The sequence below is a fragment of the Plecotus auritus genome, assembly GCF_963455305.1.
Source record: "Plecotus auritus genome assembly, chromosome: 3".
NCBI classification, from domain to species: Eukaryota; Metazoa; Chordata; class Mammalia; order Chiroptera; family Vespertilionidae; genus Plecotus; species Plecotus auritus.
The window spans coordinates 8,521,841-8,536,678 of NC_137772.1; the positions used below are offsets into that span (position 1 = coordinate 8,521,841).

General features: G+C 45.5%; 2 protein-coding genes across 7 annotated transcripts in view; one reads left to right on the forward strand and one right to left on the reverse strand.

Moving 5' to 3' along the window:
• Positions 1-1,516: 1,516 nt before the first annotated feature.
• Positions 1,517-14,197, reverse strand: RWDD4 (RWD domain containing 4). Of its 6 annotated transcripts, none has more exons than XM_080658980.1 (7): positions 13,875-14,174; positions 11,142-11,222; positions 10,520-10,629; positions 10,287-10,434; positions 8,779-8,896; positions 6,071-6,120; positions 1,517-2,383 (listed from the first exon to the last, which is right to left on the reverse strand). In XM_080658980.1, exons 1-7 carry the CDS (start codon positions 13,896-13,898, stop codon positions 2,354-2,356), a joined length of 561 nt encoding a protein of 186 aa, XP_080515106.1. In that variant the 5' UTR covers positions 13,899-14,174; the 3' UTR covers positions 1,517-2,353. The 6 variants fall into 6 exon arrangements, with proteins under 6 accessions (XP_080515106.1, XP_080515104.1, XP_080515105.1 ...); XM_080658978.1 differs by lacking the exon at positions 1,517-2,383 and adding an exon at positions 2,824-5,233 and having other exon boundaries at positions 13,875-14,197; XM_080658979.1 differs by lacking the exon at positions 1,517-2,383 and adding an exon at positions 2,824-5,939.
• A 122-nt stretch (positions 14,198-14,319) lies between these two features.
• The window catches only part of TRAPPC11 (trafficking protein particle complex subunit 11), a 36,578-nt gene continuing 36,059 nt past the window's right edge, over positions 14,320-14,838 (forward strand). Inside the window, exon 1 of the mRNA XM_080662981.1 lies at positions 14,320-14,507. The gene's annotated coding sequence lies outside the window, so the exon portion shown is untranslated. The remainder of the gene's footprint in view (positions 14,508-14,838) is intronic.

Sequence of the window (14,838 nt, forward strand, 5' to 3'; positions counted from 1 at the left end):
CGTGTCGTGGGCGTTACAATTTCCTTTAGCAGATGGCTGGCCACTGGTATAGTGAAACTCCCTGATTTCTGTTATCACCAAGGTTCTAAATGACCAACACCCATCAAGGTAAAACTACCTCTGAGCAGCCCCTGGAAGGTAAGGAATGTTTTAGTGTAGCCCGTGTTGGTCAAGTGAAATGGCAAACTGGCAAATTCTAGACGGAGTGATCTTTAGAGAAATAGAACCGAGGAGGAAACGGTTTCAACGGTCTTTATGTTATTTCACTTTTGTGTTTGAAAAAAATCACAGGATTGGGTAGAATCTGAAAATAGTGATCTTTTAGGAATACACAGTCAAAAGAATGTAGACATTAATACAGTGTTTGCTTCCAGTGAAACTTTGGTGGGGTTATTTTCCCAGGATACAAGAGTCCACACCCTTGCACGTCCCTTCACAGCTAATGTGACTGTCATCCAGAATACCTCCCGCTCCGGGAGGGCCAGGGTTGTTTCACTTCGAGCAGGAGCCGGAGTGAAGTCTCAGTCCACACACAGGAGGCTTGCCTGCTGGGAGTCCACATAGTGAGGAACCCTTTCTCCTTGTCTTTCTGTACCCTAAACAGTCCTGCTATTAAGCCACTCAAGGTTCATTTCTAAGCACTTAATTATGAAGCAAAAAATTTCCATCAGCCCTTTTCTCCCTAAGTTTCCTCCTTTTGTAAGTTGCATTCTCTTTTGTTGATGGAGAAAATTGGGCAGAGATGGATTGTTCCTTAAAATATCGACAGTGTCCCAACAGGCCAAATATTTGTGGGAGCCACAGAAAGGGACATATGACAGGTCCAGAAGGCCTCACAGAACACGCAAGATCGCCTACAACTTCCCAGACACCAGCAGCAAAATAGGGAGAAATGGGCAGTGGGAATGTTTCCTGTTTATTCGCCACCATCTGACGATTATGACAATTTAATTTGGGAACTGGATTTATATAGGAAACCCAGGAAGAAAATAAGTATTCCTCTAGAAATGGTGGGATAATTGAACAAAATTTTATAATTCTTGGTTCTTATCAGTAAGAAATTAGCTATTAAAATTATTTACTCAGGCATTAGCTCTTATATGATCTCAGTTCTTCAGTAAGCAAAAACTGTCAGGCAAGGATTTTCATCATTACTAGTGTAGTCGTTGAAGGATCCTACTCAAAATCAAATGTTTTGCTCCTCTCCCATTACACTATGCAAGGTAGCTTTACTGAATTGGTCTTTAGGAAAAATGCAAAGTCAATGATTAATGTTCCTGACACGTTGAACAGCACCTGTTGCATTTGTAAAAAGATAGTCATATAAAGTTTGTTCCATCTTTTGCATGCTTTGACAATGGCTTGTTCAAACCCCCTTTTCATCACTATTCCTCACTTTAAGGAATCATTTTACACAGTATCCACACGGACACACACAAATGCCCTTCCGGCTTGCAGGACACACTGGTGTTTTCTGATCCCGTCACTCATGGACCACAAACTGCAGCCTGACAAACCCTTTTTAAAAATGTATATATTTTTATTGATTTCAGAGAGGAAGGGAGAGGGAGAGCCAGGAACATCGATGATGAGTGAAAATCATTGATCGGCTACCTCCTGCACGCCCCATACTGGGGATCCAGCCCACCACCCGGGCATATACCCTGGTGGGGAATTGAACCATGACCTCCTGGTTCATAGGTCAACACTCAACCACTGAGCCATGCTGGCCGGGCCTGACACACACTTAGATCATACATATATCACTTCCTTGTTATTCTATCACATAATGAAAACACACAAGATTCAGGGGGGGCATATCTGTAGTCGGAGCAGAACTCTGTGAAGGCTCGACCCACCCAGCTAATCTAAAATGTGGGGCCTGTGAGAAAGGACGCGGAGGGACGGACATGTTAATGCTATGATCAAAATAAGAGCAAGTCCAAAACCCGATTTCATTCCACAGGGCATGTATACATTTTGCAAGCAATGCTTCATCTGCAGCTTGAATGTCAATTTCTTTTTCATTTTGAGAAGTTCTATTTGGTTCTTTTCCAAATCTACTTGGTAACTTTAATAGCTCGTTGTTCCTTATTCAATTTCTTCTGAATAATTGAGTATCTACTCTTGAGGCTCTTCCTCCCATTTCTTCTCAGCAGGCTCTCACAGCGCCTGCGTCCATGTGCTGCAGGCTGTGACTGTGAGAACACAGTCCCCGGACTCTGTGGGCAGGGCTTCTTTGGAAGGTGGCTTCTTCCAGAGAGAAACTGTGGTCATTTCTATGGTGTCAGGGCTCTACCCACGTGGTGCCACTTTAAGCTGAAATCCCGGCTTGAGGTTTTTGTTTGTTTTCTCAGATGGTCCACATGAGGAGGAATCTGGGCTGAAATTCGAGAGGCACCCTGTTATAAGTGGTCAGGAGAGCACATGCATGTATACTTACATTTTACCCCTCCGTCAACAAAGTTCAAGACGGAAACTTCCCTCGGGGGGACAGTACTCAGCCGCAAGCATGGGGGGTGGTGTATGTGTGATTCCCCGCCCCCCCGCCCCCCGACTAACCCTGGACTTCACCTCCTGCCTCTGGGCCCCTAAAGCTTGAAAACAAAAAGTTGTCCTTACCCTCAAGGGTCCAGCTTTCATGTAATGTTTTAGACTGGGTACTCCTTACCTTCTCGTCAGCTCATTTAAAAACCATTTTTTTTAATCCAATAGCTTGTACAGTTTCTAGTAGGAGGGTACACTTTGCACTCTAAGACTATGCATGTTTACAGAATCAACAATTCTCCCTCAAGTCGTTTGAAATAAAAAGTAGAAAAACCATTGTGTGTAGTCCAGATTTTATTGCTTGTTAATTATGCCATTCCATACAATTTTAAGTAAACAGTTTGAGAAAATATACTGGGAGTGTTGAACAGTGATGGCACTATTGATGAGAGAATGTTCAAGTGTCACATAAGGTAGTAAGAGGCACCATTGCCACCATCGCCTCCCGGAATTTGTACATTTCATATAAAAAAGAGTAAAAATAGTTCATTGGCATTTTACTAGCATTATTCTTTGTAATCTATGAACCGTGATAAGCTTGAACAGTTTCAGACTCTTCGGAGCAAAACTAAGGTTTTTCTTCCACTAGCAGATGTAGTAGCTTCTTTAAAAACAACAGACAACTCAACATAACAAAAAAGTACGGACACAACCCCAAAACAAAGTCGGCATATTTCAGTGGCCCTGAATTGTAACGTTTCTATCATATTATCTTTATATATAAAAGCCTAATAATACAAATTGTCCCCTCGGGAGTTCGACGGCTCGCTATGACGTGCGCTGACCACCAGGGGGCGGTGTGGAACATGGTGGGCGTCGGCGAAGTGGTGCTGGCAGCGGGCAGCAGTGGAGGCTCTGCCAACCCCGATGGGCCCTGACAAGAGCAGGACCGCGGGGCGATGGTGGAGCAGGTGAGCGGGTGGTGCTAGGCCAAGGCAGGTGCGAGCGGGGGCCCGAATGCCCTGCTGATCACTCCGCAGACGGCAACCAGCAGCAGCAGTGGGCAGGGGGAGGGAGCCCGACCCCAACCAATCGCCCCGCAGATGGTGACCAGTGGCGGCCATGGGGGGAAGGGCCGCTGCCCAGCTCCCAGGCGCTGAGGGAGCCGGGCGGGGAGCCTGGCCCCTATCGATGGCCCCACAGGCAGGACGGTGGAGCAGGTGAGGGGGCGGAGTCAGGCCATGGCGGGGTACCAGGTGGGGCTGCGGGGCTGTGAGGCCGGGAGCGCGAGCTGGGACCCGATCCCCACAGGCCACCCCGAGGGACCCCACCTGTGCACGAATTCATGCACCAGACCTCTAGTTCCAGGAAATAAAATGCTACTCAGCTTTTAAAAATGAGGTTAAATTTCTTTACCATAATTATGATTACTTCATAATTTAAATGACTTCACTGAAACCTGTGTTGGCTCAGAAAAAATCATGAACACAACTCAGACTGCTCTTTTGCTAAAGAAACTTTTGAAAACCTTAATTGTTCCTTAACAGTGCAGACCCACACCGCAGTGCCGCTGAGGAACAAGCAACGTCCCTCTGGGACCCCGCAGCAGCAGCAGCCCTAAGTGTTCTTAAAGCTGGGAGCAGAAACAGAATCACCGTGAAATGCACAAAGGCATCAGTAACCCCCTGGCAAAACTGCACTACGGTTTCCTCTAGTAATGATTAAAAAACAACCAAGCATGTACTACAGTTCAGCATTTGAAACACTTCTATTATTACAATGATGCTCAGGGTGAGAAATGCATTTGAATACTTGAAACAAAACATGAAACGTAGTTTTACGCTAAGTCATTTACAAGACCTGTTACCAAACAACGAAAGATATACGATAGCACATAAACAGGAATTTATTAAGACCACTGGCTCCAACAATACAAAAATTAAATATTAAGGCATCTTGTACTCCCCTCTTGGTAGTGCAGTGAAGAGAAACGTTTAAATAGGAATCAGCACTTCTGTTCAGATGCTGTCTGATGTATTAGATCCGATTTTATATTCTCCTCTTCCACACACCATGGAAAGCTCTCATGATCAAACATCATGACCCAAACCAAGAGAAAAGCATAAACCAATATTCACTTACTAAAGGGAAGCAGTTCACCCTGGCGGGGGGGGGGGGGGGGGGGGGGAGGGAGGAGGCATTACAAAGAATATTACGTGTAAAGCTCAAATACCAGGATTTAAGTTTCTCTGAAGCAGTTTACGCCTCAGTAATTGAGAGAAAGAGGAGATGAACCCTTAAGATGAGAAGCCCATGAGTCCGTATCATGCTTTGGAATAGCTGTTCACTCAGTACTCTATTCCCTGGGGCAGGAGTTTTGGAAAAGTCTTTTAAGAAAATGATCACATCCACCAGAATAAGATCATATAACTTAACACTGATTACTTTTTATTCCCCTTATTCCACTGACAAAGCTCAAAAGGCTTCCAAAGTATATTAAACAGCAACATTTCACCTTTTATTAAGGCAAGTTTGTGAAAATAATTTAATACAACCAAATCTCGTCAGGACCTTTCAGCTTAGAACATTTTATGTAAGAAACATACAAACAATGGTTTTATAAAAAGCCACCTCAATGCCAGGAGAGAGTGACAAGAGTTCGAACCCAGTGTACTGTTTAAGGGTGCTCTTCCCTTGTTTCCAATTCCAAGTGCTAGTCATCATCTTTAGTGCCACTTTTGCTTAACTATGAAAAAAGATAAAAGAAACATTCAACAAGTTTAAGCTACCATATTGTTATTTCCACTTCACAGCAAAGGCTGACATTTACAGCTACTGGAACCAGAGACGGCAAGGTTTGGGAAGTTAACCACCTCCAGCTTCCACCCCTATTTGTGTACTACATACTAGAAGCACAAAGATCATTTTACACAGTTTTTATGGAAAGGGCACCCCATGGCCCAAACAGCTGACTTTAAAGTAAACTGTAAGAATACACCCACTAGGTCCTCACTACAATGCTAGTCTTGAACTCTCCTTGGACCCTATTAGTTACTTCTGACAGGGCTGGCACTAAGCAGCATGCAAAACTCATTTCATGGAGTTCTACGAAGAGAATGGACTTACTGTGTGAGGAACCAGTTTAATACATTCGAAGCTACAATCCGTGCAAGAAAAATACTGAGAGTGGTCGGCAGAAAACTCAAAATGGAAGTAAACAATTTAAAACAACAAAAACAGAAACTCTTTCTGGATAACGATGGGAAACTACAACTAGGGTCTGACCTAACTGAAATGCTTAATTCCTCCTAAGAAATCAAAGCATTTCTTCCCGTGACCTGTTTCCTCAGTTTCCATATCATCACTAATTTAGAGTCACAGTTAAGCATGCCCCTTCTACGGTATACTTACATCAACAGTCACACCTCATCGTAGCTATAAATACTTACATGCTGAGTGTGGAAGAGGAAGCGGACGTCCCAGGGAAATCCAGAGGCGGAGGGGAGAAAATGGGAGATAAAAGCGTCAGTATTTGATGGCTATGTCAGAAGGATGTCTGAAGACGGGAATTAAGTATGTGTACCTTCACCACATCCACCCAGTTCCAGCCTCGAGGAAGCTCTCCTTTGTGATCTGGAGGAGAAAATACAGGGACTTTATTTTTAAGACCAATCAGTGATTTTTAAGGTAATCTTCGAATACATAAGATTTATATGCCATTCTGCACAGCAGATAAAATCTAAGTTACAGAACACCAAGCTGAAAAACACCTGTCGCCACTGTGCCTGCAGGCACTGCCTTCCTGGGCACACTTGCCAAGTGTTTCAGGTGTGTCCTCTGCCGGTCCCCTAATTTCACTCTAGACAAAACCTGGCATCCAGGAAAAACACGGAGGTGAGCTGGTAATGCCAGGAAGAGAAAGCCATCAACTTATTAGCTTCAAGTACTTGCACAGAGAATCTGCTGCCTTCACAGGGCACTGCTTATCTCCGTGAGGAGCTGTGTTCGCTCACTGTTCACGTGCTAGTGCCTCCCTCTAGGAAGCCAGCTCAAGACAAGAGGCCTTACAAACAAACGTTTGCTCAGATTAAGAGGAGGCCTGGTCAGCTAATCCACTCCTGTGTTCTGATAAAACAGTCATCATTTGATCGGACGTTTTTTTAAACAGGGCTTTAATCTATTGGGAGTGCTTAAAAGCAAGCTGGAATTTTATATAAGAATTTATAAAGTAAAAGAATTTCATTCCTTTAATAGAATATTCAAATTTAAAGAACAGTTTAATAAATAGATACACTTAAATAATTTTCCATTTAAAATGGCTTGATTTCCTTTATGCTTGATATATTTGTATGTCTCATTTTAGAAAACATAAAATCCGTATTTGAAACAAGTATATTAATTTTATAGCAAGGGAAACAGAAACCAACTCTTCGATTATTATAGGAGAGAAGCAATATTACTGGAGCTCAATTTTAGATGCTAATGGTTCTTTTCTCCTTCTTGCCCCCCGATTCCTGGTTAGGAGGGGATCGAGGCAGATCACCAGCCTTGGGAACCAGAACTTACTCCGAGTGCCAACCATGGCTGTCCGGTTACAGCTCTATTTAGAATGCGAGCTCCAGTCACAAGCCCCTATGTTGTAATCACAGGAAGACAATGGCTCATAGGAGGCGGGCATCATCAAGGAGATGGAGGTGGGGACAGTAATAAAAGGGAATGGCCAGAGGTCATCATGTATGAAAGCAACAGGTAATGAACTGACACAGATGTAAACATTCCAAAAAGCGATGAACCCAAATTCTAGAAAACAGGCTGCTTTAGTTGTTGATGCTGTACTTTCCTGCTGCTCTGACTTTGGTATAATGGATTCCCAGACTTTATTTCACAAACCATTACAATTTCAAAAATGTATTTTGAGGTTCAATGTAGATTGCTATCTTTTTATTCTGCCACAGACATTAAACAAAACATAGATAACCAGAAAACTACCAGCACTGTATTTAAAAAAGGGCACTATTTTAAACTTTACCACCAAAGTAAAAGGATCAGTTCTTCTCAATAAAGGGCAGCTTGTAACCTTGCACCAATAACACACACACAGATGTAAATATATGCACACACTGTGTCCATGCATATAAATGTCTACGGGCACACATGGTGATATCACTTTAACTAGGAAAAGGGTTACAGATTGATATAATTTGCCAATTTTCACGTTAAATAAGAAAAGGGGTAAAACATTATTGCTGATATAAGCTGGGGTTTATAATACCCTTCTAAAGGTCCACCCGAAATGACTCTGGTTTAAGACACACAGAATTCCACCTTTTTGTTGCTGTTGTTAATCCCCACCCAAGGATATTTTTCCATTGATTTTTTAGAGTGGAAGGAAGGGGAGGGACAGAGAGAGAGAAACATCCATGTGAGAGAGACACATCAGTTGGCTGCCTCCCCACATGCACCCCAACTGGGGCTGGGGATTGAGCCTGCAACTGAGATATGTGCCCTTGATTGGATTTGAACCCAAGACTCTTCAGTCTGGGGGCCGAAGCTCTATCCACTGAGCCAAACCAGGCAGGGCAGGAATTCTATTCTTAAGCTTCATTGCTGTTGTAAAAGTAAGTCAACTACTGACAAAAACATTAAAATATTTATTGTGCTAAGATCAAATGGTGTACCAGACTTATGAAAGCTATATTTCAAGAAGTTTTCAGTAAGACACATATGTGCCATAGAGGTAAACAAACAGGAAAATCCCACACATGACAGAGAGGGTCCAAGTAGGACACACACCTGGATGATATTCTTTTTTTAACATATATTTTTATTGATTTCAGAGAGGAAGGGAGGAGAGATAGAAACATCAATGATGACAGAGAATCACTGATCAGCTGCCTCCTGCATGCCCCCTATTGGGGATTGAGCCCGCAACCCAGGCCATGTGTCCCTGACCGGAATTTAACCCGGGACCTTTCAGTCCGCAGGCTGATGCTCTATCCACGGAGCCAAACCAGGTAGGGTCCTGTATGCTATTCTAATGCTCCTGAAAGTCAGGGCTGATTTATAGTTACTTTGCCGCTCATCTACCTTCTTCTCACATGGTTCTCTCTTGTGGTGAGGAGAAAGTATTCTCAATACACGTCTGTGCCCTGACACAGTCTCTGACCCAACTGTCCCCAGAATAAAGAGTAGAGACTAATCCTCTAAATGGAAACCTAGTTATTAAGCACCCACAGAGCAATAAAAAGCAACACACTTCTCAGCGTTATAAAAGGAAAAACAAACACAAACCTGTTTTATCTGCCAGCTTACGTTTCTGGGCTTTTGTAAGCTGTTCCTTCTTGTCTTTTTTCTTACTGGATGGGGCTACATTCGGAGTTTCAACTGAGAGGCTATTGCTTATGGACGTCTAGGGAAAAAAAAGAATTCTTAGACCCACGTCTTAAAGCTTACTGAATTACACAAAATATGGCTACATCCTGAAATGGGTTGAAATAAAAGAAACCTCCACTGTTATATTCGTTTATTAGTACAGGGGAACTTAGCGTACTGGATGCACTAGAATGCACACTGATGGGCACGATTCTAGTGCAATTGTTGCAACCAGGTCCCTCAGCAAGGACATCTGACACCAGCATTATGCAGAAGCTCTGAAGTTCCAAGGTAATTTTACAATTTAATTTGCTATTATTTGGAAATTTAAATAAGTCTTTAGAAAAATACTTGAGAGTACCCTAGTTCCCTGAAGAAATGAAGGAAATATTTAAAATACAGCTGGGCAAAAGCAGATTTACAGTTGTGAGTACGTGAGTTTATTCTTGTATTATCATTTATTAATTAGTTATTTATTTGTATTGCAACTGTAAACCTACTTTTGCCCACCCCTGGATTTCGGTTCATGCAGCCAGAGATTATGAGGCAAAATTTTAAATGCTTACGAGGTGCAGGCGTTGCAATGAACGTTGTACATTCACAGGCATTTACTACAGTCCCGTCAGGTGGATGCTGCTCTAACTGCCATCTTACAGGTGAGGAAACTGAGCAGTGAGATGAAGGAACCCAGCGTCACCCAGTAAGTGGTGCGGTGAGGGTCTGAACCCACATGGTCTGCCACCGTCCTCGACTTGACCTCCCACCCTCACCGCTTCTCCAGCTGCCTCCCAGTGTCCTGTGCTCTGCCGGGCCCGTGGAAGCCAGAACTGCTCAAGTACAGGACATGGCCTTTGCTGTCAGTGTATAGCTAGCTTGGTTCACAGACAAAACTCAGCACTGACCACCAACATTTTTTAGCGCAGGCCGTGGTGCAAGGGGGCCAATACACAGATGCTCATGGTCATCAAAGAGGCTTCTTCCCTCAAATAATTCTAGAAAAAAATGTATACTTTTCCCATTTAATGAAGTCTCCTTAAATTGCCATACCTTCAAACTGAACTGTGGCAAGACCACTTACAATGAAATAATCCTCATAAAAAATGTCATACATATTTTAGCTCTACATAAGAAATCCCCTTTCTGAGTTTTATAAGGAAATAAACTTGAAAATGTGAATTCTACAATATCAGTTTTGGTGGGCACAAGAAGTATTCTAGTCTTATAGGAATGGTAAAATATGGAGAGTAAAATTTTTCAAGTTACATGGAAGCTAAAAATCTAAAATTCATTGTTCTTATTTAACTCAGATGTAACTCACTTTAAACTAACAATCTCTTTCCAATTAAAAAAATAGCTAGCTCAAATTAATTACTAACAGTGAAATGGAGACGATAAGAACATCTGGCAAAAACAAATGGCACACTCACCGCAGAGTTCACGGGATGGTGGTTCTCCATGAACTGCTCTTTGTTGTCCTTGGCGAACTCAAACAGCGTGTAGGTCATGGCGGTGCCGAGGTTGGCTTCCACGGCTTCCTGTAACTTGGCTAAGATGCTCTCCTTTATGGCTGAGGATCTGGAGTGCACAAGAAATATACTGCTAGCAGGAAAGCCGGAGTGTAAGACAAAAAAAACCCCAATGAAAATAAAACACTACTCACATGGTGTTGTTAAAGAAAGCGTTCATGGATATAATTGGAGGGGTCTGGGGATATGTTTCTGTCCAGGAAACCTCGATGAGGAAGGCTTTGGGATCACCATTTTCACCTATCTGAAGAAAAGGGAAATCTCAGGCTTGTCAAAAGTGATACAAAGACAGAATACTTAATTATAATCTTTAGAATGAATCCTTTCCAATGCTCATGGTCAGGTCAGTGGTTAGAGCATCAGCCTGCACACCAAAGGTCATGGGTTCGATTCCTGGTCAAGGGCATGTACCTGAGTTGTAGGTTTGACACCCTCCCTTACGCATTCCCCCACCCCCCCCCCATTAGGGAGCATGTGGGAGGCAATCAATTGATGCCTCTCTTGCAGCCCCTCCCTTCCACTTTCTCTAAAAATCAATGGAAAAAACATCCTCAGGAGCGGCTTTAACTAACTAAGTAAGTAAGTAAATAAATAAATAAGTGATGTCATGGTGATGTCTCTTCATTTAAATGCTTCAGAAAATCCCAAAACATAATAAATCCAAACCACTAAATTTAAAAACAAAATCAGCATTTATAGCAACCTTTAGTCTTCTCCAGCAAAGTAGTCAACGCTCCTACTTATGTCAACTCTTACCCTATATTGAAATGAAACCGGACTTAATTCCCGGAAACTTTCATCTCCTTCATATATAGAACGTAATGCTTCCAGTTCCATCTGAAAGAAATGAATCAAGCGCATTTTGTTTAGGGCTACAAATGGGTTAGCAGTAGAGGGTCTGATTCAAGCCCTCTCAACTACGTGGAAGTTGACTAACGTAGCCTTAGATGTTTATAATACACAGGGACATACCAACACAATACGGTAATACTGATACTAAGACTTCAAAACTATGCCAAAACCGGTTTGGCTCAGTGGATAGAGCATCGGCCTGCGGACTGAAGGGTCCCGGGTTCGATTCCGGTCAAGGGCATGTACCTTGGTTGCGGGCACATCCCCAGTGGGAGGTGTGCAGGAGGCAGCTGATCGATGTTTCTCTCTCATCGATGTTTCTAGCTCTCTATCCCTCTCTCTTCCTCTCTGTAAAATATCAATAAAATATATTAAAAACAAAAAAAACAAAAAAAACTATGGGCCAGGCACTGCGAAGCATTTTACAGTGTATTATCTCACTCAATTCTCACACCAGTCCTGTGAAGAAAATCTCACTATCTCCCCCTTCCCTTCCAAACAGGGGGAGACAGGATTAGGATTAAAGCAACCCCAGAGCACATGCCCTTCATCGCTCTGCTGAAGAGTAGCCTGGACCGAAAGAGCGTGACAAAGCACTGCTGATACATCTTACACTGGTAGCCCTTCCCACAGAATGATACAAAACACGTAGGGGCAGTAAAAAGAACCTTGAAACAATGGTAGGTAGAAAAAGGTTGACAAGGACCTACCCAAGATGGGAGAAAGGACAGTAAGAGTGACAAAGAATCTGCCTGGAAATAGTCTTAGAGGAGGAGACTCGCTGCTGTTGTGATTCCTGGGGGACCCTTGAGAAGAGAAGCAAAGAGACTGCACTTGGATACATATTGTAGTTTAAAAAACCCGCGTCATGAATCCCACATGTAAAGATGGGCGGATTTGATCTCTGTGGACAACGTTTTGGAACAAATTATTAAAGAAAGTGTCTGCGAGTAAGAAGCAGTTCCCAAGACCTAGCAAGCCTATGAGAAACAACATCTACGTCAACAGCCCTTCTCAGGGGGGTCACTCGATTACAGGAAGGCCCCACAATTTCTCTCGCTACTTTTACAGAAATGCAAACTAGATTCAAGAAAAACTGAGCAGTACCCCGGCCAGTGCGGCTCCGTTGTTGGAGCATCGTCCCGTACACCACAAGGCGGTGGTGGGTTCGATGCCCAGGTTTCCGGTTCGTGCCCAGTCAGGGCGCAAGTGGAAGGCAGCCGATCAATGTTTCTCACATTGATGTTTCTCTCTTTCTCTTGATCCCTCCCCACTTTTTCTCCTAAATATCAATAATAATAACAACAAAAAATAACTAACAGATTGGAACAAACTTACTCAAAATATAGTGCTACTCTGTGGGTCGTTAATCCTTTCCCATATTTTCATTATTGACCTGGACAGGCACGACAGCTGACGGCAGGCTTGCCAACTTTGTGGATGACCATTTGATGGTAGCAGGAACGAAAATTCCAACAGTCCTTGCCAAACATCCTAACAGGATGACACCTGAGAGGCTAAAGTCCTTGGATACCTAAACACACAAGCAGAGGGCGAAAGGCCAACTGCTCTGCATAAAGCACCTAAGGGTTCCGCTGGGTTTATCCGCCCATCTTCAGTGATTTTGACACAGTGAGTAAATCTAACTGTAGAGAACTGGGATGCCACCATTTTAAAACAGGACACACAAACACGTATAATCTGCCCACAAACACACGAATCCAGGGGAATTTTAAAAAATGGACACCGAGAAAAGCTCGAATAAACCCCACCAAGTGGTCCGGGGGCCAGACTCTGAGAAACATCACACTATGCGCTCCATGCTTCCCAGGAAGAACTCCTGATGCCTTGGCCTGGAAACTCACCCGGCAAGAATACCTTAGCAAGAACCCCGATATCAGCTGGCTAACAATCCACCGACTCTATTAACTCTATCAAGTAAAAGCGCTAACTTTCCTCCAATATATTCCAAACGAACAGGGAACGCCCGGTTCTTTAAGAAACTCCGATCCTAGTCCGGACTGTGCCGCGCTGGGACAATCGCTTATGCCTTCGTAGACCTCCTCTTCATCCGCGCCCATCACAAAATCAGAAGGTCCCCGCCACCCCCCAGATGACACGTAGCATCATCCCCTTCAACGTGATGGGTGCTCAGAATGGACAACTATCAGATGGACAAGTAATCCCACCAAAGGATGGGCCAGAGCCCGCGGACACCAGTGCGGTGTTTTCCTCCATCGGAGATTTAACTCGATTACACGCCCACGGATGTAACGTTCAAAGGCGATCAGATCCCATTAGGCACAACTCGGTGAACAGGCGTCAAACACGCGGCACGTAAGGCGAGCCAAGTCCAACAGGTCGCGGACCAAGGACACGCATTCCAGCTGTTTAAGGAGACGGGGCGACCCCAGGCCGACAAGACTGAAAACTGCGGGGCATGGGGGGCGGCAGAGGCGGCGCACGTCCGGCCGGGCTCGCAGGGCACCGGCCAGCCTGGGGCATCGGTCAGGCTCTGTCCGCCGTAGGGGCGAGGGCACGTGCGGGGCCGTTCTTCCGGGCGCGGGGAGGCAGCTACCCTCCCTCGGGCCGGGCACCGCGCCTGCGCGGGGAAAGGGGCGTGCAGTGCGGACTCACCTCCTGGTCCTCGTTGGCACTCATTGCGCGGGGCGCGGGCGCCTCCCGAGCGGGCGGACGGCGTTCGCGACCACGAAGAGAAACGCGAGCAGTGGCCCCGAGGCCGGGGCGTCCCTGTTCCTTGCCCTCGGCCGCGGGAGGCACGCCCTTCGCACCGCAGACAGCAGTCACACGCAGCCCTGGCCCTCGGGCAGCGCGAAGCCGCCCGCTGAAGGGCTGAGGGCGCGGAGCCCGAAGCCGTGGCAGGCGGGGCGCCGGTGCGTGTGGAGAGAGACAGCTGAGCCGTAAGGCAGAGGCCCCGCCTCCTCTTTCTTCTCGCTTCTCCTATTGGCTCCGCCTCGCTCCGTCCAGCTCCAGCTCCTGTAGGAAATGGAGCGTCTTCCCTACGTCTTGTGGAGCAGCGTAAAGTTCCCGAGTAGCGATTGGTGTAGAGCGCTGTCACTCCGGCCCGGAAAGCGCTTCCTGTGCATGCGCAGGTGGGCGGAGGGAAGTCCTGCTTGCTGGAACCGGCTGTGAGGCGGCGTCTGCAGGACCGGGCCTGGCGGTCTCAGGCACCCCTTCCTGCTTCCCCTCGTCCTCCCCGGCTGGAGGCGACCGGCCACAGCTGCAGTGGGCCCCGTGCACGCGGCCTGGGTGAGTCCGGGCCGGAGACCTGCGGGCCAGGCGACACCGCCTTGGGAGAGCGCTGGCTCTTCTTGCTGATGTTAGGGGCCTGCGTTTTCCAGCAGTGTCAGCAGGTGCAATGCTGGCATTTCTCCTTTAGCCCCTATGCACCTGTTTCTAGGGCCTCCAGGTCTAAGGGGGCTGGGGAGGAAGGTGGAATCTGCTTTTAGGGCTCCAGCGTTATTTCTCTGCCTTTCCTGAATTCTGCGATCCTGGGACGGTGCCTTTTCTTAAATCAGTTGTTGGTTCACATCCTCAACATCGGCTTCCCCCCTCCCCCGCCCCCCCCCCCCCCCATCAT